Source organism: Mugil cephalus, chromosome 2 (assembly GCF_022458985.1).
Source record: "Mugil cephalus isolate CIBA_MC_2020 chromosome 2, CIBA_Mcephalus_1.1, whole genome shotgun sequence".
Taxonomy (NCBI): Eukaryota; Metazoa; Chordata; class Actinopteri; order Mugiliformes; family Mugilidae; genus Mugil; species Mugil cephalus.
In genome coordinates, this window is record NC_061771.1 from 15,534,039 (window position 1) to 15,561,247 (window position 27,209).

The following is a 27,209-nucleotide window of genomic DNA, read 5'->3' on the forward strand; positions in this document are numbered from 1 at the left end:
TTCAGCTGAAGAACTAAAACAGCAATCAGGCTTTCGCTCTGACCTGTGCTGCTCACCGTTCTCAAGGTACACTTCATGGTTTGTGAAGGTTTAGACGTGTTACTTCGTTGAGTTTTAGAAGCAAAAACTTATTATAAAGTAGATCAGTATTATAAAGGGATAGTTCAGTTTCTTTGATGGGGAGTGGTATGAGGTGTATATTACATACAGCATACGGGGGTCACACCAGCGAAGAAGAAGAGCAATGAATGACCGTGGATGGGTTCAGTAGCCACCTAAAACAAGTCTAGTGTACACTTGAACATAAACAAGACTAGTTACGTCACAGCTCTTACCTGTTTTCATACGATAGCACCTGAAGATTTAACTAGGCAGATACTAAGTTAGTTCAGATCTGAACCGACATGTTCAAACACCAAAGTCATAAAGTGGTATTTGGCTGTCTCCTAATCTCATAGATGAATCACTTTCCTCTTGCGATAGCGAGAAAAGTTAAAACAACCTTGAAGTGTGTTTACCATTTCTGTGGCTGGTTGAGTAAAAGTTTTGCAAGTGATTAGGTAACTTCCATTACAACATCTCAGTCCTCTGAGACGATTTATCTTAAGAAACTGAATAGAATAATGAGAATAAAGGATACTCTTCTACACTGCGTATATCCACTGCAACAATTTTGGGCTTGCCAGCTTTGTTCCTTTTGGAGGGTCCGGCCAGTGACAGTTCACAGAGGTCGATTAAGTCCTCAGCCGAGATCCTGGGGGACACTTCTGCTTTCAGGTCACACAGTGCCAGAGGCTCCCGGGACTACAAGACAATGGGAGAAAACGCGTTCAGAGAAATGCCGAATAGAATTCAAACTTTGATAAGTAAGCGTCGTAAAATGACTCAGGCACAGCAGAAGAAATGATTAAGTCCCCTCCATATTAATAACATTAATAGCTCACCTGGACCAGGATTACACCATGCATTACCATAAAAACTTTACTAAAAGCTCAGAAAGCACTATAGACCGTAACTAGCAGACACGGCCAGAACATGATCCTTTGTCAGTTTCCACCTGAAATGCCAGTCAGGGCCCGGCTTCAAGGGAATGAGCCAAGTGTCACAACTCTATTATCCTCACATGCCCTGAAATAATTTGTAGCACGAAGTGTCAGAAAAATAAGATATAAACACTTTTCGCCAGGTTCATTCAAAACAAACAATTCAATTCAACACAAAACAACATTCAAATATATTGTGATAACAAGAGTTATTTAGTTGTCTGGCACTTCTGTTCATTGATATGCAAATTAAACGGAGGAGAAAGGCTAACGGAATTATCTATGAATTTCGGCACGCTGTGTGAAAGCCTTTGACAGAACAGAGGGATTAGAAGGGCCAACTGCATGACCGGCGGGTTAAAAGCCAAAGCTCTGCCATCCATGAAATAAAAGGTTTGAAAGCAGTTAACTCTGAGCGGCCTTCAAGCCCAGCCGACAGTGAAGATCTCACACCTGCAAATCAGAGACATCTGACAATAACAAAACCTTTTTTGGACGACTATTTCACTGCATGAACTTATATTTAATCCTCAGTGTGTGGCCATATAACACATCCCACTCCCACATGATGAATACTTGACTCTACAGGTCAAAAAAAGGTAAAGGTACTTTATTGAAGTAATGAGCATAAAGGTAACTTTTAAGTTGCTCACGGGACACTTGATCATTAGTTATACTCCTTTAAAAATGTTTGACAAAAATGTTATATTCCTTACACTACCAACGTTCAAGACCTATATAACAGTCAGTATATTGTGACCACCGTCAGATGAAGTAAATAACCCTGACCGTCGAGCCTTATCATGGAACCTGTCAGTGGGTGAACAGAAAGTGAGAAAGAAATAGGCAGAATGTGAAAATTTTGTGTTAGAAGCAGGAAAAATGCAACAGTGGAAGGGTTTGAGGAACAAAGGTCACATTGTGATCACACTGCTAGAAGACTGGGTTAGAGCATCTCCAAAAATGTTGTTCCTGGACTAGTAGGAGTAACGTTTAAGGTAAAGTTTTGAATGAATGTCTCTTGTTTCTAATCTTTCTAATATCTTTCCCTGGAGGGCACGGACTAATTGGACTGTGCTCCTTCACATAGAAGCACAATCAGACATTTCTGTCCCTGTCTGATCCCCTGTGGGATGTGACAGGAGACATTATACATGTTTATGCCTGATGTCGATTTATAAGAAAGCCCAGAGCAGACTCCACCTGCTAAGATCGCTTAGGTCCTTTGGAGTGCAGGGCGCACTACTCGGGACTTTCTTTGACTATGGGGTCGCATCAGCCATGTAGTATGGAGTGGTCTGCTGGAGCAGCAGAGAAGAAGAGACTAAACAGAATGGGGAATAAGACCGACTCTGTTCTGGACTGCCCCCTTGAACCTGTGGAGGTGGTGGGTGATCAGAGTGTGGAGTCAAAGCTGTCATCTCTAATGGGTAACCTGTCCCACCCCCTCCATGCCGGGAACACGTAACAGCGCTGGGCAGCGCATTCAGCAGTCGACCGCTTCACCCACGCTGTGTGAAGTGGCTTTACCGCAGGTCCTTCTTTCCTGCTCCCACCAGACCACAAACGTATAATTAGTATTTCAGTATTTATTTAATGTGCTACCTTTCCTTGTCTTGTGAACCGGCTTTAACCGTGCGCTGCTGTAAATGGCAAATTTCCCCACTATGGAATAAGTTAAAGGATTATCTTATCTTATCTCAAGCATACAGAAGGAATGAGACAAGTAGAGTCATTGAGCCTGCCTTTACGGGAGGCTTTTAACATCATCAGCATATCATAGAGGACCACAGGTCATAGGGTGTGTTATCAGTGCATTGTTTCTGGTAATAATTGAATTTTCTTTGGAACAACGTCACAAAATGCACTGGATCCTGGTTATTCATTAAATCTATACATCCTTGGGATGCACCTGTTTCTTCTGATCAGTGTTAGGGTTAGGCTGCATATACACCTACTGTATACTCATACAATATAATGTGCAGTTTTGCATTCACTGGTGCAGATGAAGCATCGCATGGTGACTTAAATGTCATGACGAGCAGTGAGTGCCAGCCAGTAACACATTGACATTTCTTAGCCTGACTGCAATGATGCTGAACCAAACCCACAGAAAGGCAGAAAACACAAATCCTCTGTGGAGAGCATGTATATGTACCAAGGGTACAAGGTTGGCAAAAAAAAACACAAAACAAAACAATGGTGCCAAGGTCAATGCCTCATTTTAAGTGCCTTCACACCGCATAATTAGAAATGAGCTGATATGTTGCCACATCAGACACCACGCAGTCCGTGGCGTTTGATATCAGCCGGTCCACCCAGGTCCTGTCACGACTGCAATCAGACAATGGGAAGAAGAGTATAAACGAGGTCATGATCTGAGGAAAGCGCCGACAACAAATCAGACACAGCGGGGGGGCACGCACACGCTTTCCTCATGGAAGGTGCATTTTCAAACAGTCTTTCCACCTTCGCACATAATTCCTGTTTAAATTCTGGCCATGCAGCAGGTACCAGTAGTACACGCACATAAACGATTTTATTTGGAGGGAAGGGCAGAGAAAGCCTCCAATAAAAATTCATCTGTATTTTTGCTGACAAATCCAGCTGTGCAGACGTCCAGGCGTGGACTTTACCGAGTGAGTAAGAGAAGCAGAAATATAAAGGTGTTTTAGAGTTCTTCAGAAAATAATCCACCTGGAATGTGCAGCATAACCTATAAGTAATAAAGCTTTTATAAGTCTAAGAGCTAATAAACGACTTCATGAAAGGCCTGAAATAAATCTTACTTTTATAAAGAATGTTGGGTTCTTCATTTTTACTTCACTTTTATTCAGAACATGTCATTATCCCAGATTTGCTGGAGGTCACATAAACAGCAACCCTCATTAAAATGATCACACCAAAATTAAGGTTCATTCTGAATGTGGCAGTGTCTGATTAAGACGTGAGCTACGCAGATATTACTTTGGTTTTAGGAGTGCCTTGTCTTTGGATGTGTACACGGCACATTCAGAATATGTGTCTCAATGTGTGTTTTTTCTGCAGTTTATAATGCACGGCTTCTTTGCCTATTTACGACCAGCTCTTTGTGTACACAAACGAATTAGCAGCAGCGGTTTATAAGGCCGGGGCACAGAGGCCTGCACAAAAAGAAAAGGCAGGTAGCTGCTGCGCTTGTACATTGTACAACTCTTAGTGTGTATATTGGTGTGAGTGTGCATGTATGCGCGCACTTGTATGTGTGAGTGTGTTTATATGTGTCTGTATGTGTACATATGTGGTGGCGGTTTCTTGATTTTGTTTCTTGTTGTCATGTTTTATGTTTTTATTTGTGTGAAGCACCTTGGGCTGCCTTTTTGGTAGGAACAGTGCTATATAAATAAAGTTTGATTGATTGAAACATAGGAGCAGGAATAATAATTTCAAATTTCACTGGTATATTACAGATTAAGTCAAGCTGTGGAGGTCTTGTAACAGACTGTATAACAGAAATAGATTTCACTATTAGTTGAAATATTGTCAACCAAACTCTTTATTTAACAGGCTTCAGACTTCTACAGTTTGTTGCAGGGATTGTGTATTAGATTGCATCATGCACTGTGTTAGATAGCAAATAGGAAATGCTTAATTCATGGGAACACTCGGTGCACCGGCGCTGAAAAACTGGAACCAGGGATCATTCCTGTTTACTCATGGACATCTGTTGGCTCAGCCACTGAAATATAAGCTCTGCCAGCTGTTACACATGACAGTGAGGAAACATCTGCTCATCCATAGGGGCTGGGAGTAGCCCTCCCCACGCATTTGATTTATTGTAATATCTTAACGCCACCAGTGTTCGCGATAGCCTGGTGGCCCGGGCTCTTAATGTAAATTGCAGGCAGATGTGCAAACACACAAAGTGTTGTTTCGCACAGTCGCAGTGGCTGTGTACAGGTATCATCGCCCAAATGCTGCTCTCCTCTGGCTGCCACTCACAGTGGTCACAAATGAATTTGAGAGAGATCAATTAACTGAAGACAGACGAAGCTGTCTCGACGGGGTCGTAATTAATGGCACAGCTGTAAAATATTTGTTTTGCCGTGTCTGCATTCTCTTGTTCGTGACTGACGGGAAGGAGAGCCGCTCTCCAAACTGACTGGAGAGCAGCTGTCCAGTGAGACGGATGTCTGTTCATTACGCGGGCTGAGAATCTGCTGACAGGGGAAGACGGAGAGAGAGAGGGGAAATAGGACGGCATGTAACCCAAACAAACGAAATATGTGTTAGTACAGACGCATCACAACGTTTTAGGAGCTGTGGATGCACAGCGAGGCGAACTACATGAAAGAAGTTCGACGTGACCACAGTAGCGACTTAAAGGTGGGGAAATAAATGCAATTTATTCACGTGCGTGTATGCTAATGCTTTAAATCATTTCCTTTTTAAGTTTAAGTGCCGTGTTTCATTTAATTTTAGCTTTCAAGGACAATTTTGTGACGTATTGAATTAACAGTCAGGTGCCCATAGGTGAATAACCACTGGAACAGGTTTTCTTTGCTGTTCCCTGGTTTTGTCTGATTTAAATGCGTCTGCCGTCAGTCCAGTTACGAGAGTGACATTTCAGCACAGTGCACTCCTGCCTGAATGTTTTCAGAGGAAGAGGTGGGGTGCACATCGATGCGACACTGGATCAATGCCACGGCCCATACAAATGAGCCTCGGCTGAATGAGAAAGATTACAGCAATCACTTGGGCACACAGCAGATAGGGCTGACAAGGGTGTTTGTGAGCTTTTCTGGACATGGTGCATTCAGGTGTGAAGGGCAGACGGGACCCTGCCATAAAAAAAAAAAAAAAAACAAAAGACAAAAAATAGACAAAAGGCTTGTGTGAAAGACATGAGCACATCAGTAGAGTCTCGCACTTGATTCCATGGAAGCTGAATGTAGTTGGCTTTGGACAAAAGCGTCTTCAAAATTCATGCGACACATTCTGTGGTGTTCAGTGCAAATTAGTTTGTGCCAAACTCGGCTAACGGCTCACAAATTTGTTCTTGAATTTGCGTTCTTGGATTGCCCTGTCTCTCAACTAGTGATGGCCAACCGAGGCTTTGTTGATGCAATAAAATGGTCCATTACTTGGCGCTTCAACGACACGGTGCTCGATTGGGACATCTAGTGGACAAATGTATGTAACGCAATCGAGTCGTGTCATTCATTGGTTCATGTTCGTATGGGATTTGATTTGCCACGCACATTGCGATTACACTTCATAGTTGTATGGTTTGAAGGTGACACGCTAAAATGTGTCAAGTTGTTTTCGTTAATGTATTTATTTCTAAATGATATAAAAAAATAGAAAATAGCTCAAAAGATGTTGAGGGCGTTCAGGATGCTAGATGGTAAATGTTTTGCAATTGAGTATGAGTATTAACTCTCACTAGTGGGCACGTTACAGTGTTTACATCAGCTGTTTTTATTTGCTCCCAATAATCATGGTTCAGTAGAGTTTTAGAAGCTTCAGGACCGAATTCAACGCCGTCTCCATCAACTCAGTCTCAATACATTACATTTTGTTGCTCATCCCTGTGTCTTGCACCCCCACCCCATATCAGTGATGCTCCTTAATGGCAGCAGCCAACCCCAGCAGGATGCAGCCTGACACACAGAAAAATGTTTAGGAACAACTCACAACATGAAGAACACCTGGCCCCCAAATTTAATAGATCCCAAATTGATCAAGAATCTGTGGGATGCACTGGAACAAGTCTGATCCACAGAGGCCCCTCCCCTCAACCCACAGGACCCACAACACTGTTTTCAGAAGGCCCATGTCCATTCTCTGATGACTCACAACTGAGACCGACACATTATTAGGAAGGTGGTTATAATATATACATATACAGAACAAAAACCTTGTAGCTGACTCTTAGTCTTACTCATATTTTCTGCCCCATTATTACCTGAACATCTTTTTCTCATCACTGGAACTTTTACATAGAATAAAACTTCACCACAATGTACTAATTGCTCTTCAAGATACCTCTTAGCTTATTTACTACTATTGTGATGGCCTCTTATCCAGCTGCCTTGGACATGTGTGTGAGCTTTGTATCTTTTATAAGTCCTCAGATGTTACCAAACTGAAGGAAAGTGTTCTCAATGGCCCTGTTCAGAGCCAGTATGAATGACTGCATCACAGGTGTCCAGCTACGAGTACGTGGGTTCACATATGGCACTGATATGCGTCTGGAGCAATAATGCACTCGAGATTCAATCTCAGTTATGCGCTCTGTGTTCAGATAAACGCATACATCATTTCGGGGGGGCAGTGGGACATTATGCAAACAGCTGCTGTCTCTAATTGATTGTTACTGCTGTTTGAGAAGCAGGAAGAGGACTGTTAACAAACCTGACATCCTGACATGAGGACATGATACAAATCGTTCTCTCTCGTTCTGAATGAATGATGCAAATCTCCACTAACGCAAGAGGAACGTCAGTTGAGCAAACGGTTACACATGTGGCCAGGACACACTGTATGTCTTAAATGTAATGCTGCAATCAGACCATGATCTATGCTAATTTCAGGTCCGTCCAGTGATTTTATTGGTTTAGGTAAAGATTTACCCAGAGCATTTATCAGAGCTCATATTTTTAATAAAAACCTGTCATGTTGAGGTCTTAAACAAGCAACAGGGTTGTTGGATGAGACGGCTCAATTCTACTGAAATGCATAGCATTTCCGTGACACGTGTGCGTGTGATTATGTGTGTGAGATGAGTAAAGCTCACCAGGTCTGTCTTGGTCATATCCTGGTAGTACGTTGCAGTTTTCCCGAATCCATTGTCGCCGGGGACCTTTGGCGGCTGAGCATGCTGTCGGTAGGTGGCGCTCTTTGGGGTCCAGCAGAAGAGGCTGATGGATTCACGGACGCAGCGTTCAATGTCAATCTCTGTGACACAAAGAGAACGGGATGAAAAATCGTGAAAATGTTGCCTGATCATTTTGAAGAGCTCCCGAACTATGAGCTAACCTTACCAGATCAGATATTACCATTATTTTTTGAATTGACAGAATGACAGTTATTTAATATTTAAAAAAAAGAAAAAATCTCATATTATTTCACAAACACATCCATACAGCCTGAAAACAAAAGACATCTCCAAGCAGTTAAAATCTTGAGCAGTAGGCAAAAATGTGCATCTAAGTGCTACACGAGTTCTTCACCAGTCAGAGCCACAAACTGGGCTACCAAAGTAGATGCTTTATTTGCGGGACAACAAAACAAACGCAGCACATCACCGCTGTGAAGCACTGTGGTGACAGCGTCATACAATGGGGATGATTCTCAGCAGCAGTACCTGGGCGGCATGTTAAGGTAAAGGGTAAAATGAATGCAGCAGAATATACCCAAATTCAGTCTGCAAGAGAACTACGGCTTGTGAGAAGATTTATTTTCCTGCAAGGCAAGGACCCAGAGCATGCAGCAAAATCTACACAGACACGGTGGCTGGGAGGCAGCTGGGACTAAACAATAGCCTCTAAAGACTCAAAACCTGTTATAATGATTATTTCTATTTTGAGTCTTCTTCCATCACGGCCCACTGTTCCTCACATAATAAAAATAATAAGGGTGTTGTCATTACATTCACAGCCAGAAAAAAAAAACTCAATTGCCCCATTTTACAATTCTCTTCTTCGCTATGGAGTTTAATACAATTTCTTGTCTTTTGCCACATCTACACAATGACGAACAAATGTTCAATTCTCACCCTGTCAGACTTGGGAGAAAAAAAAATGTCAAGGCATAAATGTACCTGATGAGATGGCTCATTTCAGACCAGGAGAATCAACTAAGTAATGTAATCCCAGATGATGAAGAGAGAAGAATGAAAGGGATGTGAAGGTGCTGCCTCACATCAATCAAACTGGGATCGCACCTCTGACAAACTGGCAGGGGGACAAAATGCCACCGTGTGCCTTATTGTCTAATACGGAGTTTGGGTTCACTGATATCACAGACGTTCGTGTTAAACTCATATTAAATGCCTAATCACATGCCACCTGCAAACAAAATATAGATTTTAAATGATAAAACTTCACAAAGTAATGTAATTCATGATGAAGAGGAAAGAAGAACAAACGTACAGTGTCCCCTGGCATGAAAACATAAGCTCACCCTGGCATCACTGTGAGTGATTTTACAGGTGAGTCCTTCCTCCTTAACTGGGAGTGTTCATTTAGGCTTTTGTGAAGGAAACAATGGCGGACTATTCCAGAACAAATAAACCAAGCTATGACCAGGTGGTCTTAGCCTACTTGCAATCCCTCCCCAGAAGTGGTTTGTTTGCAGTGTGAACTCATTTTCCCCACAAAATTATGCCCAGTCCCAAACTTTTGCCAAGGCTTAGTGTTGAGGGCGTGTCAGAACCTCGTCTCGACTGTTTAGCCTCAGTTGCCCTGTGAACACCAACTTAACCATGGTTAAATGCATCATTCTAACAATATTATTATTATTGCAAAGATATTAGAATGAAATATAGGTGTGAAAGCACTCTTAGTCATGCAACCCCAGGGGGATTAAGGCTTTCAAGAAACGTCAGCGAGTCCATTTGTCTTTGTTGTACTTTCACAGAAACACAGAACCAGAAATTAAAAATCTAATGTTAAAAAAAAAAATGCTGCTTCATATCAATATAACCAGAAATATTAAAAAGAAAAGAATATTCAGGTCAATAAAGTATTCTAAAGTGGCATCATGGCTTTTACTTACGTTCCAGAGAACAACCAAAGTGTCTCCTGTTCTACACGCTGGCTTTGACCCAGATTGGGGACATACTTTATTTTTCTTTAATTTGTCAATCAGCTTACTCAACCTGTGACAAGGGAGCAATCAGCAGTAAAATAAAAACAGATTTACAGGCTTTATATTGAGAATAAATCAAAAGGCAATTTAATGCTTTATTACATCGTGCACGTCTTTTTCACTCGTCCACTACACCTCCTCATCTGAGCAGCACAAACTGAGAAGCTAAAAACTCAAACAACGCTGGACTATCACTACAGGCGACACTCTCGTTCATCAGGGAGAACTCCAGCACGGAGGCAACCAGTCGGTGGAGTATCCCCGCATCTGCCCAGCGCCTCTCACCCTGGGCAACTCCAGAAAAGCAGTGATTACAACCCCTCTCTAGGAGTTTTCTTCCAGTTCCCAAGCTTTGCGCGGATATGAGCTCAACTATATCCAGTCGGTAAAACCGACCTTCATGCCTTCCCCTGCAGGTGGTGGGTCCACAGTGACGTACGATCTAATTTGTCACTCAAAAATGTATTTAAAATGAAATAAATAAATATATATACAGTATATATATATATGTATCACATTACCCCTTTTGACTGAAAATATGAGAGATTATGTAAATATGAGGTGGGAGGTTTAATTGCGAAACCGCAGCTTGACCTTGGCATTTGGTTTTCTATTAATAGATTTAAATAGTCATCCTGCAGAGCCAGCAGCGCTTCAAGATAATAACTGCCGTTCGTTTAGCTGCTGGCCTTCATCTGAGCTCCCGTCCCAAAATAAGTTTTCAGTGCAAAGCTGAATTTCGTCCCTGTGTGACTCTGCAGCAGTACCCATCCTTGCATTGATCTTGCATTGAGAATAGAGGGGATTAGCGAAGAGGGACTTACTGGATTAGTAGAGGATTTGGGTAAATTAGGGATTCTTTCCTTTGCCATCTTTCACACTGACAGCCTCTCTCTTTCAGTCCGTTTTTGCATGGCTGGGTAATGAGCGTTTTTTTAGTACGATCTGCAGCTGGGCAAGTCAAGTGACATCAGATAAATGCATCTTTTCCCCCCACCTATGTCCTGCAGCGTTGAGCGTCAAGGTTACGGTGTTGTCAGCTCACATGGGCTAGGAGATCACAAACTCAGCTTCCAGTGAGAAAAAAAAAAACACTGGGGGTTTGAGATTCCTCACCGCAGGCTTTGCAGGCAGGTCAGGGAAACACATTTTCCTTCCCTGGGGCAATGAATGCAGCACACAATCAGTCCTCGTGCTAAAAGAGGAAGAAATGAGGATGAGGAAATTGATAGCGGATGTAACAAGCCCCGTGCTCAGCTGGGTAGTCGAGCCCAGCTAAAAAAGAGCAACTTTTTTTCCCCCCACAAAAAAATTACACTTTTGTAATTATGTATGGGTGCTGATTGCAAGCTGAATGGCGTGATTAGGTGAGAGCAACTCGGGGGGGGGTCGGGGGGGGGGGGGTTGGGGATGGGGGTCTGAAATTGGACTATGGTGCAGTCCAATAGAAATAAAAAAATAAAGGCAAACAATTCCCTTCCAATCTTTTGAATATTGTTGTTTTTCTATTTTAATCAGTGATGACTTTGGAGTGTTGTCCAAAGTTGGTGTGCATCCTCCCATCTACTCTTATAAAAATATACCGTAAGTGCATTTTCTAGTTGCAAAGTACTCTAGTAATTACTTGGACGGATGACGCACATCATAACTGTGTGGCCAGTCAGTCAGTCATTCTCGGAAGCTTCCATAATTATTTCTTTTCTAAGCCAACATACACTGCTGCTTATCTTCCATTTCACACTATAAAATCAACACTAGCTGACGCGAAGTATGTCAGAATTGTTTTTCCTGGACACGTATTTGCGACATATAAATCTGCCCATTTGTTTGGTTAAGATGGCACGATTCTTGCCGATGTGACCCAATGACCGGGCTGCATATTCCACACACGGGCGCAAGGAACACAGAAGAAAAGAAACAGGACCGAAGGGGAATGCTTTGACTATGAAGACAGCCGAGGCATATTCTGCTGAAATGTTATGCTGTTAACAAAAACACACACAAAAAAAGGAAATCTACAAGACATGGCAATTGTAAAGAAAATATTCAATCGAAGGACAGATACTTGGTAAAATATTACTAATAGCTGGTTAAAAAGCTATTACTAGGAAATGGGGAAAACGGTTTTAGTTAATGGTTTCCAAACTAATAACCCCTGTGCACCCATGCATAATGTAATGTAAGCTGATAAATATGACATAAGGTCAATACAGTCAGGCCACCGTAGACAAAACCCAGGTCCACCTTAATAACAGTTGCTTGAAATGGGAATGGATTTACACCTATTTTCTTTGCACACCATTTTTTTGTGTACACCTGATACCTAATCATTAACCTGCTCCTCTAATCAACTCTAAATGAAAACATGTCGTGCTAAAAAAAAACAAAAAAAAAACAACAACAACAACAACCAAAAAAACATTTCAACATCTCTTGGTGTCTGCTCTGTTGCCTTGAGCAGTTCCAGCCACCCGTGGTTGTTTTTCTCAGAGCTAAACGTCTATGACTACAGCTCATCAGTTCTGCGCCCATCTCGGCTCATTCAGGCAGATGCTAATGTCCCGTGAAGGCAAATGTCGCTGCATCATCAGTAAACACACGCTTCCTGTCAGCCGGAGAGCCTCTCTGGTCCATTGTGAATCAATGAAGTCTCCAAACAGGAGAGAGTTTTATAGATTACCCGAGGCTACGAGACTAAGCAAATGGGAATCACAAAATGAGATTAATTGCCAACAACTGGCATTCTGAGGTACACTGCAGGCTCCAGGGCACAATGTTGCAGCATACCTTCTTCCTTCCTTTTTTTTTTTTTTTTTTTCAATACGCTGATAAACTGTGTGTGAAAACAAACCATTTAAACTTAATTGTAGACACTGTCATGTTTTAGAGCCAGAGTGTGAAGATACATGTATGATTTTATGTATGAAGTTACTATATATAGTTCATGATTTAACATTTGAAATATTCAGAAAGCCAATTGTCCAGATTCACCTTTCAATCTGAACCTCTCCTCTTTGGGTATTGGCAACTATAGACTCCACGGTGTTACGTGTAATAGGGCTGTCACAGAGAATTATTGTCACCAGCTCCATTTAGCACCTAGAAGGAGAGATAGAGGAGTGTGGTGGAATCATTCAAGAGCCACTGTCTTTTTCATATTACCTTGACTAAGAACTTTTATTCTGAGGGAGGAGTGCAGATTTTTTTCCACATGTCAAGTACGTGTGAAAACTACATGTCGAGCCTATGCATTATCCATCTGGCTGAACTTAAGTCAAATGTGCAATGCATTTTTACTTTTTATCCACGACACGATCATCACCGCTCACTCAATTAGCAAAAGTACATGGCACGAATTGTATAAGAGAATGATGAACAGACTTAGGCAGTCACTAAACTGCAACTGTTATTTTGTTGCATGTCTACTGAGGGAAACCTTCCTTCATCGTGACCATTAAAATAGGCTATGTTCTATTTTTCTTTTTAAGGGTTATCGTTGTTGTGCTACATGACCAAGACTGACTTCATTTGTCTTCCGTTCTGACGTCCAAGCCAGCAGCGGGGTGTATTTTTTCTGGCTCCGCACACATGGCTCCTGTAGTTACGAACATGTGACACATGTGCACTGAAACAAATGAATGCGGGCTTCAGTTGTATGAGGACATCAATTCTGCACGTCGGACGGAAGAAAGTAGCAGGTGCGGGCCACAAATCACACAATATCCACCGTACAGCATGTGTGTGTGTGTTCATAAATGTGAATGTGGTGAGGCAGAGCAACACTGGCCTTCAAAACCTTTCTTTGGTTTGAACAATGTATTCCAGACTTGACTTTTTTTTGTATTAAAAAAAATCCCTGCCTTTAAATGAGCATTTCAGCGGAAAAGGAGCGTCGGCAGGTGTAACGATAATTACAGTATTTGTACAAAGATGTAGGGCTTTGGAATTAGTATGACCGACAATTCTAAAAATGTACCCCAAGTACTATGATTTCAAAACGTTGCAGTTTTATAGGTTTTTCAATAAAAGCAATGAACTTGAGATCTGATTTGGCATTTAGCATGTCTGTAGTCTCTCTCACCCCATGATTTTTCTATCTGTCTTCGCTGGCACTATCTAGTAAAAGCAGAAAAAGGCCAAAACGTATTGTGTAGAACAAATTATGGTTACCCTATTATTGCTCGAATCTGCTGACATCTTGTGAGGCGGACACTACTTTCAGTCTCAGACCCTTCCAGTCTGTCATCACGAGGGATGGACATCGATAAGATTTTATTGATACCGGTGCCATTATCGATTCTCCTCATCGATCCGATTCTTTAACGATTCCTTTTTCAATTTCTCCTGTGAATGTTTGGTCTAGAAAAAGTAGCTGTTCTTGGTTTCGTGTAAACAAAAGCAACTTTATTTCACTTCTAAACAAGAAAAAAGAACTTGTGTAAGAAAACTAATTGGCCACTGGATCCTCACTAGCACTGCTCTACTGAGACTTGAGCACTCGTTGACAGGAGATTGTCGAACATATGCCACACTTGGTAATAACTCTAATTGACAAATGCTTCATCATGTTGGTGGTGTTGCCACCCTTGCTTCAAATTACGGTTCTGCGTAAGCTGCATGTTGCTTCTGGAGAAGTGAAGCTACACTTTGGACCATTTCAGTCTCTCCACCATTGCGTCTTCCTTGTCATCACGTGAGCATCACATGATGTGAATGACGTGCTTTTGACGTAAAGAATCTTCTTTTGTTTTATGGCGGTTTGTAAACAACTTGTAGGTGCATTAATGCCACCATCTGGACTGGGATGTAAAGACTTGGCGCAAGAATGACTGATAAGGGGAATCGATAAGCATGAAGGCTAATGATATTGCTTAACTGAACCAGATGGTTAGCGATGTCCATCCCTAGTCATCGCTACAATCCTTTGGTGCAGAAGTGACAACTTCTATGAAGAACATGCTGCCAGAAACTTATTTGCATACACCATCTTACATTATACATGTTGGCTTGTAATCAGAGCTCACTGTGGCCCATTATTGTGGATTTACAGTGAACTAGCAATGCTAACATGAGCAGATCAGCCCTAAAGAGCCAGCACTGCTGAGGAGCTACGGTTGATGGAGGGTCGATCATAAATAAGTGAACATAAACAGTTAAATTTTGACCTGATGTTTCTAGAAGAAGAGTCAGGAGAGGCTTCATCCTTGAGTGTTTTTAAATTTGAGATCAATATGAATTTTGAATTGGACTGTGCAACTAAATTCGGCATCTTAAGAGTCTAAAAATGGACCCGTGCTCTCTTAGAGCTGATAAATATTGTGCTGAACTGCTTTGTACGGGGTGTAGCCGTCTGTGTTTGTCAGAAGTTATATTAAACTTAGTGTCATAGAGTGTAGACCAGAACATGGTTGAAACTTAAGTAAACACGGTCATCCTCCAGCCCAGAACTCAGTCCTAATATAGTTTAGAGAACGTGCCAGAGACCACAGTGTAACTACCCAGGTATATACAAGCTGCAAAAATGAAGCTGGCAGTGATTTACAGAAACAAGCTGGCAGAGGCAGCCACTCTGAGGAAATTGTGCCAGAGTAGCTGACTACGACACTAGGCCAACATATTTTACCTTTATAAGGAGAACTGGAACTGCTTTCACCCCACTGCCTCAATCACATGGATCTGTTGGTCTTGGGCAGTAAAACACAGTGAAGAATGGCAACGCTGATGTTAGGCAGAGCGGGAGGCTTAGTTTACAGAGAGTTCTGGTGTCCCTTCTGGACAAATCATCCACGTCCCCATTGGTTTTAAAATCCCAATGTCATTCTGCGGTTCAGCAGGAAAAAAAAAAAAAAAAAAAAGACTGTGACAGCATTTAGAAATAGAGTTTTCAAGAAAACTGTTTGAACTATCTCCCCCAGTGGAGATGTACACTCCGAAGACATACATTATGAATGCAGTTCTTGGACCTTATGTCACCGACACATCGGTGGACAGAAGGAATCGCTTGGTGCAAGTGAAACGGGGGACGTATTAACTGTTGGGAGACGCTGTTCGCCGTATGCAGTTAGCAAAGAAGCGTGTAATCCCAGGTGCACTGTCAGCGACTGCCTGCTCTATATTAAAAACTTAATAAGTTAAGTATGTATTTTCACTAATCCTGTATGAATAGAAACAAACCACTCAATTCCTCCTTGACTCATCTGCCCTCCTCCTGCGACTAATTTAAACACCTGAGGCAGAATTAACCATCTTGTCTGTAATGCACAGAAAATCTGCAGGGATTAAAAATCATAATCCAGAGTTAAACATTTTTGTTTCAGTATTTGCCACCATCATCATTCCTTCTCCTTCTCCCGCAGCGCATTGTCACACTACAGTGACATGACACTTAGGTAGAGTAATGAGACGTAAAACAACTGTAATATGTTCATTATTAATGAGGGTGAGGGAAAGGCAGATACAGGTACATCCCATTAAACACTTCCTACGGTGGATTAAGCCCTGTTCTGATTCCTGTTCTTTTTCAGTTTTTCGAGTGCCGTTTACCGTTCCATTTCGCTGCCATCCGGTGTTAGTGCAGTTTTAATAATGCATTTTTATATTAGCAGAGCAGGCAGTAGCCTCGGGCAGCCTGCTGCCTTTACAGTCCCGTGATAACCCGTGGGTCTATTATTTGTGTACGTCTCAGTTTCTTTCACAAGCAAACCCACATTTATACCACTCCTCTTGACTCGAGTTTTTATAATTTTATAATGTCGCACCAGAGAGGATGAAAAGCCAGAATGATGGCTCTATGAAGGTGAAGTAAGTAAAAAGCGAGTAGGCAGCGACTGGCGATTCAACAGATGCGGAGCATGGCGAGGCAAGCCTTGAGTGCATCGAGGATGTCATTAATTCAGACACATCCGCACGAAATTATTCCTCCCAGAAATGCCTGTTGCTTACACCGAAGGACAGCAGGTTTAGAGAGGTGTGATTTTCTCCTGTTCAGATCAAGAACTTAAATGATGGAGGAAGAGGACTGTACATCCCGTTGGGCTGCTGTGCGTTACCAAGCAGCAGCTGGAGTGTGGAATTCATTTGAAGGAGTGATAAAGGAAGGATTGTGCGTACACAGATGTGCGTGCCAGCTGATACACTCACCTGGCAGGTCAGAGAAGAGTAGGATGCATTCATTGAAGCCATTAGCCAAGAGACGGTCTCTGAGTTGCTGCAATATGGCCACCCCAATACAGAAGGGGAACGACGAGTTTCCCAGCAGCAGCGTGTCCCACAGGTGGAAGATCTTGTGCAGCGGAAACACATCTATATTTCGGGAAAACAACCAAAGAAGAGAGCTCAATGCCTGAAAAGAGAAAATCCCTGCAGAGATGCACAACGGAATCCTGCAAGCAGGACAATAGTGCGCAACGTGCACGCTCTGAGACATGGGGAATCAGTTTGCACACAATGAGCATGATTTGCATTTCCATAGCACCTTTATTTAACATGGTTCTGTGGCTTTAAAATGGGGAGCTGGCTAATCACAGCTATGCATTGGCAGGCTTGCTAGGAGGGATATTTGATGTTAGGGAGGCAGCTGGGAAAATGCTTTTAGGTGGGTGTTGCTGTGGAAAAATGACAGGAAGAACATCAGGGGGCTGAGGAGCTTCAGAGCAAGAAACCTCCACAATTATTATTTGAAGCCAAATAAAACCACATCCTGATTGCATGTCCCAATGCAGTTATTATTTCAGTCAGTACTCTAAAACATAAGATTTCCCCCCTGTTGAGATTTATGCAGGAGAACCAGTACCTGTTTATATGATCTGAGGGTTTGTGTGAGGGGGATATTAGGCAGTGTAGTGTGTGTGGGCAGAGCGAGACTGTGGTGAGGCAAGCTGAGAGAGAGCACCGAGAAAAATGCCTCAGAGACTCTGCACCACATTAGCAGTCAGCTGAGTGGACCGGTGCATGTGAGTGACAGGCAGCGTGTTTGTGTGTGAATGGAAGATGACCCTCCAACCTTGTCTTATATTGGACTGGGGACATTAGCAGTCAGAAGGGCACACCTCCTGAATACTGGACTCACACACGGCCCCAGGGGGAGGATAGGGGGTAAAGGGGTCACAGCTCACACTCTCCATCCCAGAAGTGGTCTCTGTACGACTGTATCAGTGCGTGTTTAACTGACGGTGGAAATATCCCACTGCAAGATTCATCAACGGATCAAATATACTATCAAATATACGATCAAATATATGCTGCTGTGCTTTTATACTCTAATGTAACCATCTTAATTCATATTGACAGGGCAATTGCGGATCCTGTTGATATCCTCATATTTGAGATGTACCGATACTTTGTGGAAAGATAAAAGCGTTATGCTGCCATCAACTGACAAACTGCATACAGATAGCAAAAACAACTCCTTATGTACATCTAATGCAACACAGAAATCAACAAAAATGTTTAGGTTTAGAGTAAGGAGCTTTATTTGCTCTTATCTTATTATTACTTGTGTAAAATGTTAGAAAGCTGATTTCCTTTTCAGACAATCACATGACCCACAACTGCCAGTAAAAAATCCTGTGTTTTAGCCTTAGTCCTGCTGTTTTTTTATTTTCTATTTTGGGGCAGAACAGTTTCTAAATTCCTAGTGGAATAATGATTAAATATTCACTTTAAGATAATATGAAAAGCAGGGGTAGTGCCAGTGAATTTTAAACATGCAGGAGTGGATCCATTGATTAAAAAATCCAATCTGGACACCTTGGACCTCTCCAGCTAATGACCAGTTCCAAAACTCACATTTCTTTCTAAAATACTGGAGGGGGTCAAAGGGGACTGCTCGGGAGTGGTTTATGTCGTACCTGTCAGACGGGAGCTTCTCTGTTTGCCCCGGAGATGCTTTATCTTCCCCGCACCTCTCCCTTGTGGAGTCCCACAGGGCTATATACTTGGGCCAATTGTATTCTCCCTATACATGCTCCCTTTAGGCCACATTCTTAAGGATGTACACCATTTCATTCTACTTTAATACAGATGATACAAAACCGAACAATGATTGATGAAGTCTCAAGGACATTAAAGAGTGGACATTTTTCAAATAAATCTAAGGTCAGCATATTTGGACCTAGTTGTGCCTGTAAGGCTCTTCCTATACTTGTATCTAAATAGACCAAATACACACTAACTTGCCACTTTATTAGGTACACGTGTTCAATTGCTTGTTGAATAGGTAATCAGCCAATCACATGGCTGCAATTCAATGCATTTATACATGTAGAGGTGATCAAGACAACTTGCTGAAGTTCAAACCAAGCATCAGAATGGAGAAGAAAGGGGATTTAGGTGACTTTGAATGTGGTATGGTTGTTGGTGCCAGACAGGCTATTCTGAGTATTTCAGAAACTGCTAATCTACTGGGATTTTATCACCTGCTGCTTAACGTGGACAAGAGCAAAGAGATGGTGATCGACTTCAGGAGGAAGGGAACAGATCCTCAGACCCTCAGCATCCTTGGTAGGGATGTGGAGGTGGTGGAGGAGTACAGATACATGGGAGTAACCATCGACAACAGACTGAACTGGAGGACCAACACTACAGCTGTGTACAAGAAGGCCTGCAGCAGACTTAACTTCCCGAGGAAGCTGAGATCCTTCAACGTGTGCAGTAAGATGCTGGAGATCTTCTACCAGTCTGTCATGGCCAGCACCCTTTACTCTGCTGTGGTCTGCTGGGGGAACAGCATTGTAGCCAGTGACTCCAACAGACTAAATAAACTGATCAGGAAGGCTCTGTCATTGGCTGCAGACAGAAAACTTCTGAAGTGGTGGTGGAGAGGAGGACATTTAACAAACTGTTATCAATCATGGATAACCCTGACCACCCTCTCCACCAGACGATAGACAGACAACAAAGCTCGTTGTCCAAGAGACTCAGACAACTCCGTTGTCTCAAGGATCGCTACAGGAAATCTTTCCTGCCTCAAACCATCACCTGCCTCAAAGCCTCACCTGCATGTGACAGATAACACTCTGTACAGTATTTATCTTCCCTTCTTGTATACACTTTTTTTCAATTCACTTATTTTTATAATTCTGTAAATAACGTGTAAATAGTAGATTGTGTTTTTCCTGTTATACAGTATAAAGTATGTGTGGTGTTGAGTGCCTGTACATTGCTGCTGCAATTTAGAAATTTCCCAGTTTGGGATTAATAAAGAAAGCATCCATCCATCCATCCATCCATCCATCCATCCATCCATCCATCCATCCATCTCTAGGGTTTACAGAGGTTGGTCTGAAAAGAGAAAACACCCAGTGAGCAGCAGTTGTGTGGACAAAAATGCCTTGTTGATGTGAGAGGTCAGAGGAGAATGGGCAGACTGGTTGGAGATGATAGAAAGGCAACAGAAACTCAAATAACCACTAGTTACAACCAGGGAATGCAGAATATCGTCTTTTTACAGTTCAGACAGGCTCACCAAAACTGGACAATAGAAGATAGGAAAAACGTTGCCTGGTCTGATGAGTCTCGATTTCAGCTGCAACATTCAGATGACAGGGTCAGAATTTGGTGTAAACAACATGAAAGCATGGATCTATCCTGTTTTGCATCAACGGTTCAGGCTGGTGGTGGTGGTGTAATGGTGTGGGGGATATTTTCTGGGTACACTATGGGCCCCTTAGTACAAACTGAGCATGGTTTAAATGCCACAGCCTTTCTGAGTATTGTTGCTGACCATGTCCATCCCTTTTTGACCACAGTGTACCATCTTCTGACAACTACTTCCAGCAGGATAATGCTCCATGTCAATCTCAAACTGGTTTCTTGAACATGACAATGAGTTCACTGTACTCCAATGGCCTCCACAGTCACCACATCTCAATCCAACAGACCATCACCTTTGGGATGTGGTGGAACAGGAGATTCTGATCATAGATGTGCGGACGACCAATCTGCAGCAACTGTGTGATGCTATCGTGTCAATATAGACCGAAAGGAATGTGTGGATAAATATGGATCTGAGGAATGTTTCCAACACCTTGTAGATAGTATGCCACGGAGAATTAAGACAGTTCTGTACATATCTGGCACATCAACATCTAAAGTTTATCAAACTCCTGATAGGAGTATAATCACTTGCCAATCATCATGACCTAGTTAACAAAGAGAGACGTCTAATTTGGTGACACCAAAAAAAGTGTCCTTGCTCTGTGCTTGCTACGAGTAAACTTAATATTATAAACAACATATATCATCATGCTGTCCAATAACATCAGACACAATAGTCTTCAGAAAAATTTAACAGCGTCAACACTCTCACCCTTCAAACTTTATAGGTTTCTGCAGAACTTGCAGGACAGACAGATTTTATAATGAGAGAAGTGCAATATATCCACCCCAGCCAACACTCCTGGTTTATCAGGATGTCTGCTTTGACAACATCTCCCAGCAGCCATCGTACACTTGTTACACACAGATCAATACTCTGTGTATTCTTGTCTGACTACTGTAGTTGCCAGATATCTCATGAAACACAATCCTAGCCGCTGTTAAAATATCAGGGCATCACTTTAAGTTACAAACGCCGCCTTCAGGTTTAAGCCCCGCTGAGCTAACCCATGGTGAATGCATGCAGCGGTTCACACGGTACGACATCACAAGCTCCTCTGACATTTTGTTTTCTTTTAAAACAGCAGCAACGTTTAGCATGACCCCTTCTTTCACTGGTGAAAGATTCCATGGTAGGAGGTGGTGTGCAACAATTAAAAAAAAAAAAAAAAGCATTTTTATAATGGATTAAATGCACATTAATTAAGAGCTTTTTTATTTTTATCATCCTGGAGTTGAGTTTTTTTTTTTTTTTTTACCATATCCTGGACATGCTTTGACACTGTATTTTTGTCGTTTTTATTAGTTTTGGATTGAATATTGCGCAAGCCAATCTTTGAGGATGTATATTTAACTGGTATATTCCCTTTGGATATTTACTTTATAATTGAATCTGCTGTTTTATTTTATTCTTAAATTTTTGTATTTATCATTTAAGTTACAAAAGTATTCTTTTTGACCGTACTTTTCCCGAATGGGGCAAAAGCACTGGTGAGTGCGGCTGTCTCGTCAGCGTTATACTGGGTTTTTAAAATCTACTCAAATGAACACACAAAAAAAAGGAAACTCAGATAATGTAGAACTAAATGACAGTCTTTGTCCTTTAGGAATGGAATTAATTAGCAGCCGTGATAAAGGTCACAGAGAGAAAAAATTAAAAAAACACACCAAAAAAAATTCACAGAGACTACTGGAGCCAATGACCTTTTCCTTCTCTGTTACTGATACTCTTTTTGAAGCAGACTCAAAATATCCTGAGAACGCTGCCTGCTCTGTGCTCCATGCTACACAAACAACGCAAGTAACGAAGCAAAAGCACTACTTACGTGTGAACATGGTTAGGAACCAGGGGATGGCATAAAGCTGCGCGGGGAAAAGAGAGGAGAAGATCAGATAACGTATCCTGATAGCATGTTTATGAGATGACATACTGTTTATTAATCAGCTGCGTGGAGCTCAAATTAGGATAAATGAACTGCTTTGTACTGCTGAGATTTGTGTCTTTAAGAAAGCAGCACATATCTCAAGAGCCTCAGAGAAACAGGCACAGCAATAAAGAGCAAACTGCTGAGTTTGGTTATTAGTCAATGGAGAGAAAGCAAACAATGAATCACACTGTACCAATGTTGTCATCCCCCTTCGTTTACTCTCCTACAGCGCTCTCTCCATTCTGCACTTTCCCGGGATGGAAAAAACAAAAAGAACGCACACGTGCACATTAACCATTCTATTCCAACACCTGCCAGTCGGAGGCCGCTGTCGTCGGGGCTCTGGAGCAGCAACACTGGAGCTTATCTCAGCCGGTTAATTGATAGCTAATTGCGAGGGAGCTGGTGGCTGTTCGACGGACCTCGTGTGTGCCCAAGAGGGATGAGGAGGAGGGAGAGCAACTGCCCGCCGAGTCGCATCTCAGCAGCAGAATTGGGGGTCCGGCCAGATTGGATTAGTTTGGGCGTAAATGGCAGACCCACGGGAGGAGATGTGGCTAAATTGAAAGTGGACTGAATTAAACCACTGGCTACATGCAGTCTTGCTCTCTGCCTTTGGCGGTACTCGAGGAGAATCCTTGCGTACCACCAAGGTTACTTGTAGTTTGTGCATGCTCGCACTAGATTTGTTTTTTTTTTTTTCCAAAGAAAAACAATATTAATCTAGCTTTGTTTTGGTTTGCATACATAGAGAATTATCTATTTATACTACAGTGGCATTTGGTCTTTTGTGGCTCATGGATTTATTGCCCCAATTAAACAGGTGCGTGTTCTCTGAAGTTCATCAAGGAAAAATTAGATTTATAGTCTATCAGGTCTAATGACTGGGACTGGCATCAGGCCTCAAAGCTGTGTCAACACGGACTGGTCCAGTGTGATCCAGAGCTAACAATAAAAAAGGTCTCCTTTGAAAGGCAAGTCAATGCTGGTGGTTTTGTACGTGCACTTTCTTTGATGAGCTAAGCCCGGACAACACAGGAGCGAGGGGAACTCAGAGGATCACAGCAGCATCTGTGCAACTTATCGGCGCTGCCACGCTTAAAAAAAAACAGCACCGGCTCCTACTTCTCTTTTGTCCAACAAGCTAAATTCTGACAGACAATCTACAAGCACAGTTTGGTGCTTCACTTGCACCGCTTAAGAGCTGCAGCAGCAGAAAGCGAGGAGGCTTAAATCCCCGACTCCTGTGCGATAAAGATCACCACTTTTCACTGCGTAATGTCTCAGAGGTCGGTCCACAGATGACACACATTCATCAGCGCGCCAACTGAAACCCTGGAGAGACAACAGAGACTTTAACCTTGTCACTGTCTGAGCAGAGCCACGAGAAGGAAAGCGAAGGGCAGGAAGAGGTGGCACGAAGTGAGAGAAATAAGGTAAGCCTGGCAGAGGACTATCATTAAGTGTGCCTGCCAGACATTAGCCGCTGTATAAATCATCACCAGTGGACTATGGGGAGAACTTGATCCCGGCTGCAAAGAGGACGGGGAACAAAAAAAAAAATGTGTCACTGACAGTGAAAAGATATACAGGGTAACCTATGGACGGCCATCTCCTTCGCCCTTGGGATGTTGCCAGTAACTAAAACTCCTTTTTCCCATCCTTGACTTCTCGTTGAAGATAAACTTGAAATTAAAAGACAAAAGCTGCTATCTCGGTGCGTCCTCCACTGCTGCCTGTTGTCATCAGTCTGCGCGGACAGTGGCACTCTTTTAAACTTACATCTGGAATGAAGCCAATCTCATTTAGGTGGTTGCTCAGCTCTGGATCATGGAAGGCGATCATTTGAGAGAAGACAGTCAAGTACTCTGCAACACAAGCAAAAGGTCGAAAGCTGTGTGGGCAATCTACGGCACAGGATTTGACCAAACAAGATTGCAACAAATATGCACGCTAATAATGTGCATACGAAAAATCAGACATCTAGAGTTGAAGTCAAAAGTAAGAAATACTTTTAGGACCGTCTCTTAACTGGCAAACGATCACTAAGATACACGTTGATGGGGGAGCCGCTGTGCAGCCGCGCAGACTAACTTCTGCGCATGCTGAAAGTCTACTCTTCACGCTGAAAGTCAACAAAGGAGCTTTGACCAGGCAGATAAACATTAGCCAGCTCTCTGGGGCATCTAGCAGTGGAAAGAAATGATAATAGTCACTTTCCCCGCAGAGTTCAGGAGGTGTACGATGCAGCTGTTTATCGGTCACATAGGAATTGCCTGTGACATTTCTCTGCAGGCATTTGCAGTTTCATTTGTTTCCCTATCTCTAAATGATGTGGCTCAGCTGCAAACTCCATTAAGACGGACTGAAATTAGTTTTCACAGCTTTGGAGCAACATGGAGCCAAAATTTAATCAACATCGAGCTGACGGTCTGATGCGTCGTGCCAGCGACGATAATTTGTTTTTGAACTTAACTGGATGCGCCGGCCATGTTTAATACTTATTACTTATATTGCGGGTGGTATTTGACCACATTAGGGGAGGCTGAAGTGGAAACAAGCAGGCAAGACGAGAGTGTTTAACTTATATTACAATTACGAGAACCAAAACAAAAAAAAATTATTGCAGTAGTTTGTCATTACCGACAAAATATTTTTTCGACATAAAATGCTCCTTCTACTATCCTCACCTTGGATGACATGAGAGTTGTCCTTTAGGAAAAAGTTGTACAGGTACTTGGGGATGAAGGCAGACATGCAGGCGTACGCCAAAGCTGTGAGGAGTGAGAGATAAATAAAATGAAGGGAAGCAGGAAAAAAGGAGGCCAGGGATATAAACCTTCAGGTGTGACAGCTCCTCTTAAGACGATCACATTCTTACCCTCGTTGTTGAAATTCAAATACAGGAACGGGGCACAGAGAGAATCCAAACCTAAAATTGAGTCAAAACAGTTCATTATGCAAGCTGGTGTTAAAGTCACATCGTTGTACTTGAGGGCAAAGGAGGGAGTTTACAAACTGTGTGACACGGCCACCACCTAGTGTCCAAACATGCACAGTGCAATAATGAACAGGGGGAAGTGAAGAACGGCAGTAAAGGAGATTGACAGGGAGGTGACTGACCCTGCCAGTAGACCAGGTCAGGGTGGGAAACCACCCAGGCTTTCAGCACACGTCTGAACTTGATGTGGCCCTGGGGAGATGACAGCAGCTCGTCGTACTGGTGGCAGCGCGGTATGTCCACCTCAATCTGAGAAAAAAAAAAAACAAAATCAATCAATTAAAATGCAGAAATGATGCCACATAATGAGGCGCTGGATATGTTTCTCACCTGTCTGTCGGTTGGTATGGGAGTATCCTTGTCTATGCTTTCGTATTTAGCTTGAATGTCGCCCTGTTCAAGAAAACAAAAAGAATAAGTGACCCCGTAAATAAAGTTGCACCTTTTATCAAGACAGGATTTATTCTGTACCTCAATGCCCAGCAGTGCCGCCCACACCAGGCCTCGAACGAGAGGAGGTATATCCACCCTGGCCTCTTTCCACACCAGGTTCTTCTTGTAAGGGTAGGCCTAAAGACAAAACGTCAAACGGAGAACACACATTTTTGTCTAAATTATATTCATTACAAATAGCGGAAATGATACTCGGGTTGAGGCCGATGCTTTCAGACACGCTTTCCAATCTGGAAAAACATGCCGGAGTGCCTCTGCGTGCGTGTTGCACGGAGCCCAGACCTTGAGCAGTCTGTCGAAGAGGATGATGCGGATGAGCTGGTACTCGGTGTCTCTCTCACGGATGATGAGTGGCAGCGTGACGGTGGCCGACAGCTCGTTGCTGCTGTTGGACTGGGGCAGACTTGACTGCCTGGGAGAGGGGCAAGCGGAGGGAATGTGGTATTACTCCGAGTCGAAAAATAAAAGGCGAGGGGATGTGAAAAACAGTGACAGGAGAGGAGAGGAGAGGCAGTAAGTTCAGCATAGAGGTGCTTACTCGTCTTCCAGCAGAGGGTAATAGGCTTCACCTGCTACATCCTTCAGTCTCTGAAAAAGGAGACCACTTACTCTCAAAACAGTGTGGGATAGGCAAACACATTCTAACAATGCAGTCATGAAATGAAACAAAAACACATTTCACAAATTTTAATGATAATATTAAAGAAAATGTTTGGTACATTGTGTCAGTTTGTGTGATTAACCAGAACATGTTGAGAAAAATAATAATATTAATAATATTCAAAATGTAGGAATGTTAAAGAGTGTAAATTAGACCAACTTTTGTTTTATATTTGATATATAGATTGTCTTAAGGCTCTTTTATGGCACAGCGGGACATAGACGCTGTAACCTATGCACATAGCTTACGTTGGTAGGAGCCACATGTGTTTTTTGCCAGTCGGGTTCATTTTTGTTTCTACTTCCTGCTTCATTTACAACAATGGCGACTGAAACTTTCGACAGTGGAACAGGAGTCATACAAACAATATAAACAAATAATCCTCCTCAGTTAACCTTTCCTCCATGTGTTCTATCTGTATTGATCCAAAACAATCAATTTCAAATTTTTCACACATGTAATTGTAATCACGCCAGTAATGTCACTCTGGAAAGTGATTTTCAAAACAGTACTGGACGCCAATTTACAACTATAATTATTATTACAGCTTTTCTGTGTGGAGTCTCAATTTTGGGGCATTGGCCACAACACCAGCTCTTATTGATGATATTTATTATCATGAGTAAATGAATTGGGATGTTTGGTGCATCTTGAGCATTTATATTTTCTCTCTT

General features: G+C 42.4%; 1 protein-coding gene across 2 annotated transcripts in view; it reads right to left on the reverse strand.

Moving 5' to 3' along the window:
* Positions 1-27,209, reverse strand: part of tbck (TBC1 domain containing kinase) — a 40,248-nt gene that overhangs the window by 7,222 nt on the left and 5,817 nt on the right. For both annotated transcript variants that reach the window (XM_047577335.1, XM_047577334.1), the window contains exons 13-24: positions 26,413-26,462; positions 26,157-26,286; positions 25,893-25,991; positions 25,752-25,814; positions 25,544-25,670; positions 25,302-25,352; positions 25,111-25,194; positions 24,203-24,288; positions 22,319-22,355; positions 17,037-17,198; positions 7,822-7,982; positions 641-804 (exon numbers count right to left, since the gene is read on the reverse strand). In XM_047577335.1, coding sequence (XP_047433291.1) covers positions 641-804; positions 7,822-7,982; positions 17,037-17,198; positions 22,319-22,355; positions 24,203-24,288; positions 25,111-25,194; positions 25,302-25,352; positions 25,544-25,670; positions 25,752-25,814; positions 25,893-25,991; positions 26,157-26,286; positions 26,413-26,462 — 1,214 coding nt within the window. The remainder of the gene's footprint in view (positions 1-640; positions 805-7,821; positions 7,983-17,036; positions 17,199-22,318; positions 22,356-24,202; positions 24,289-25,110; positions 25,195-25,301; positions 25,353-25,543; positions 25,671-25,751; positions 25,815-25,892; positions 25,992-26,156; positions 26,287-26,412; positions 26,463-27,209) is intronic.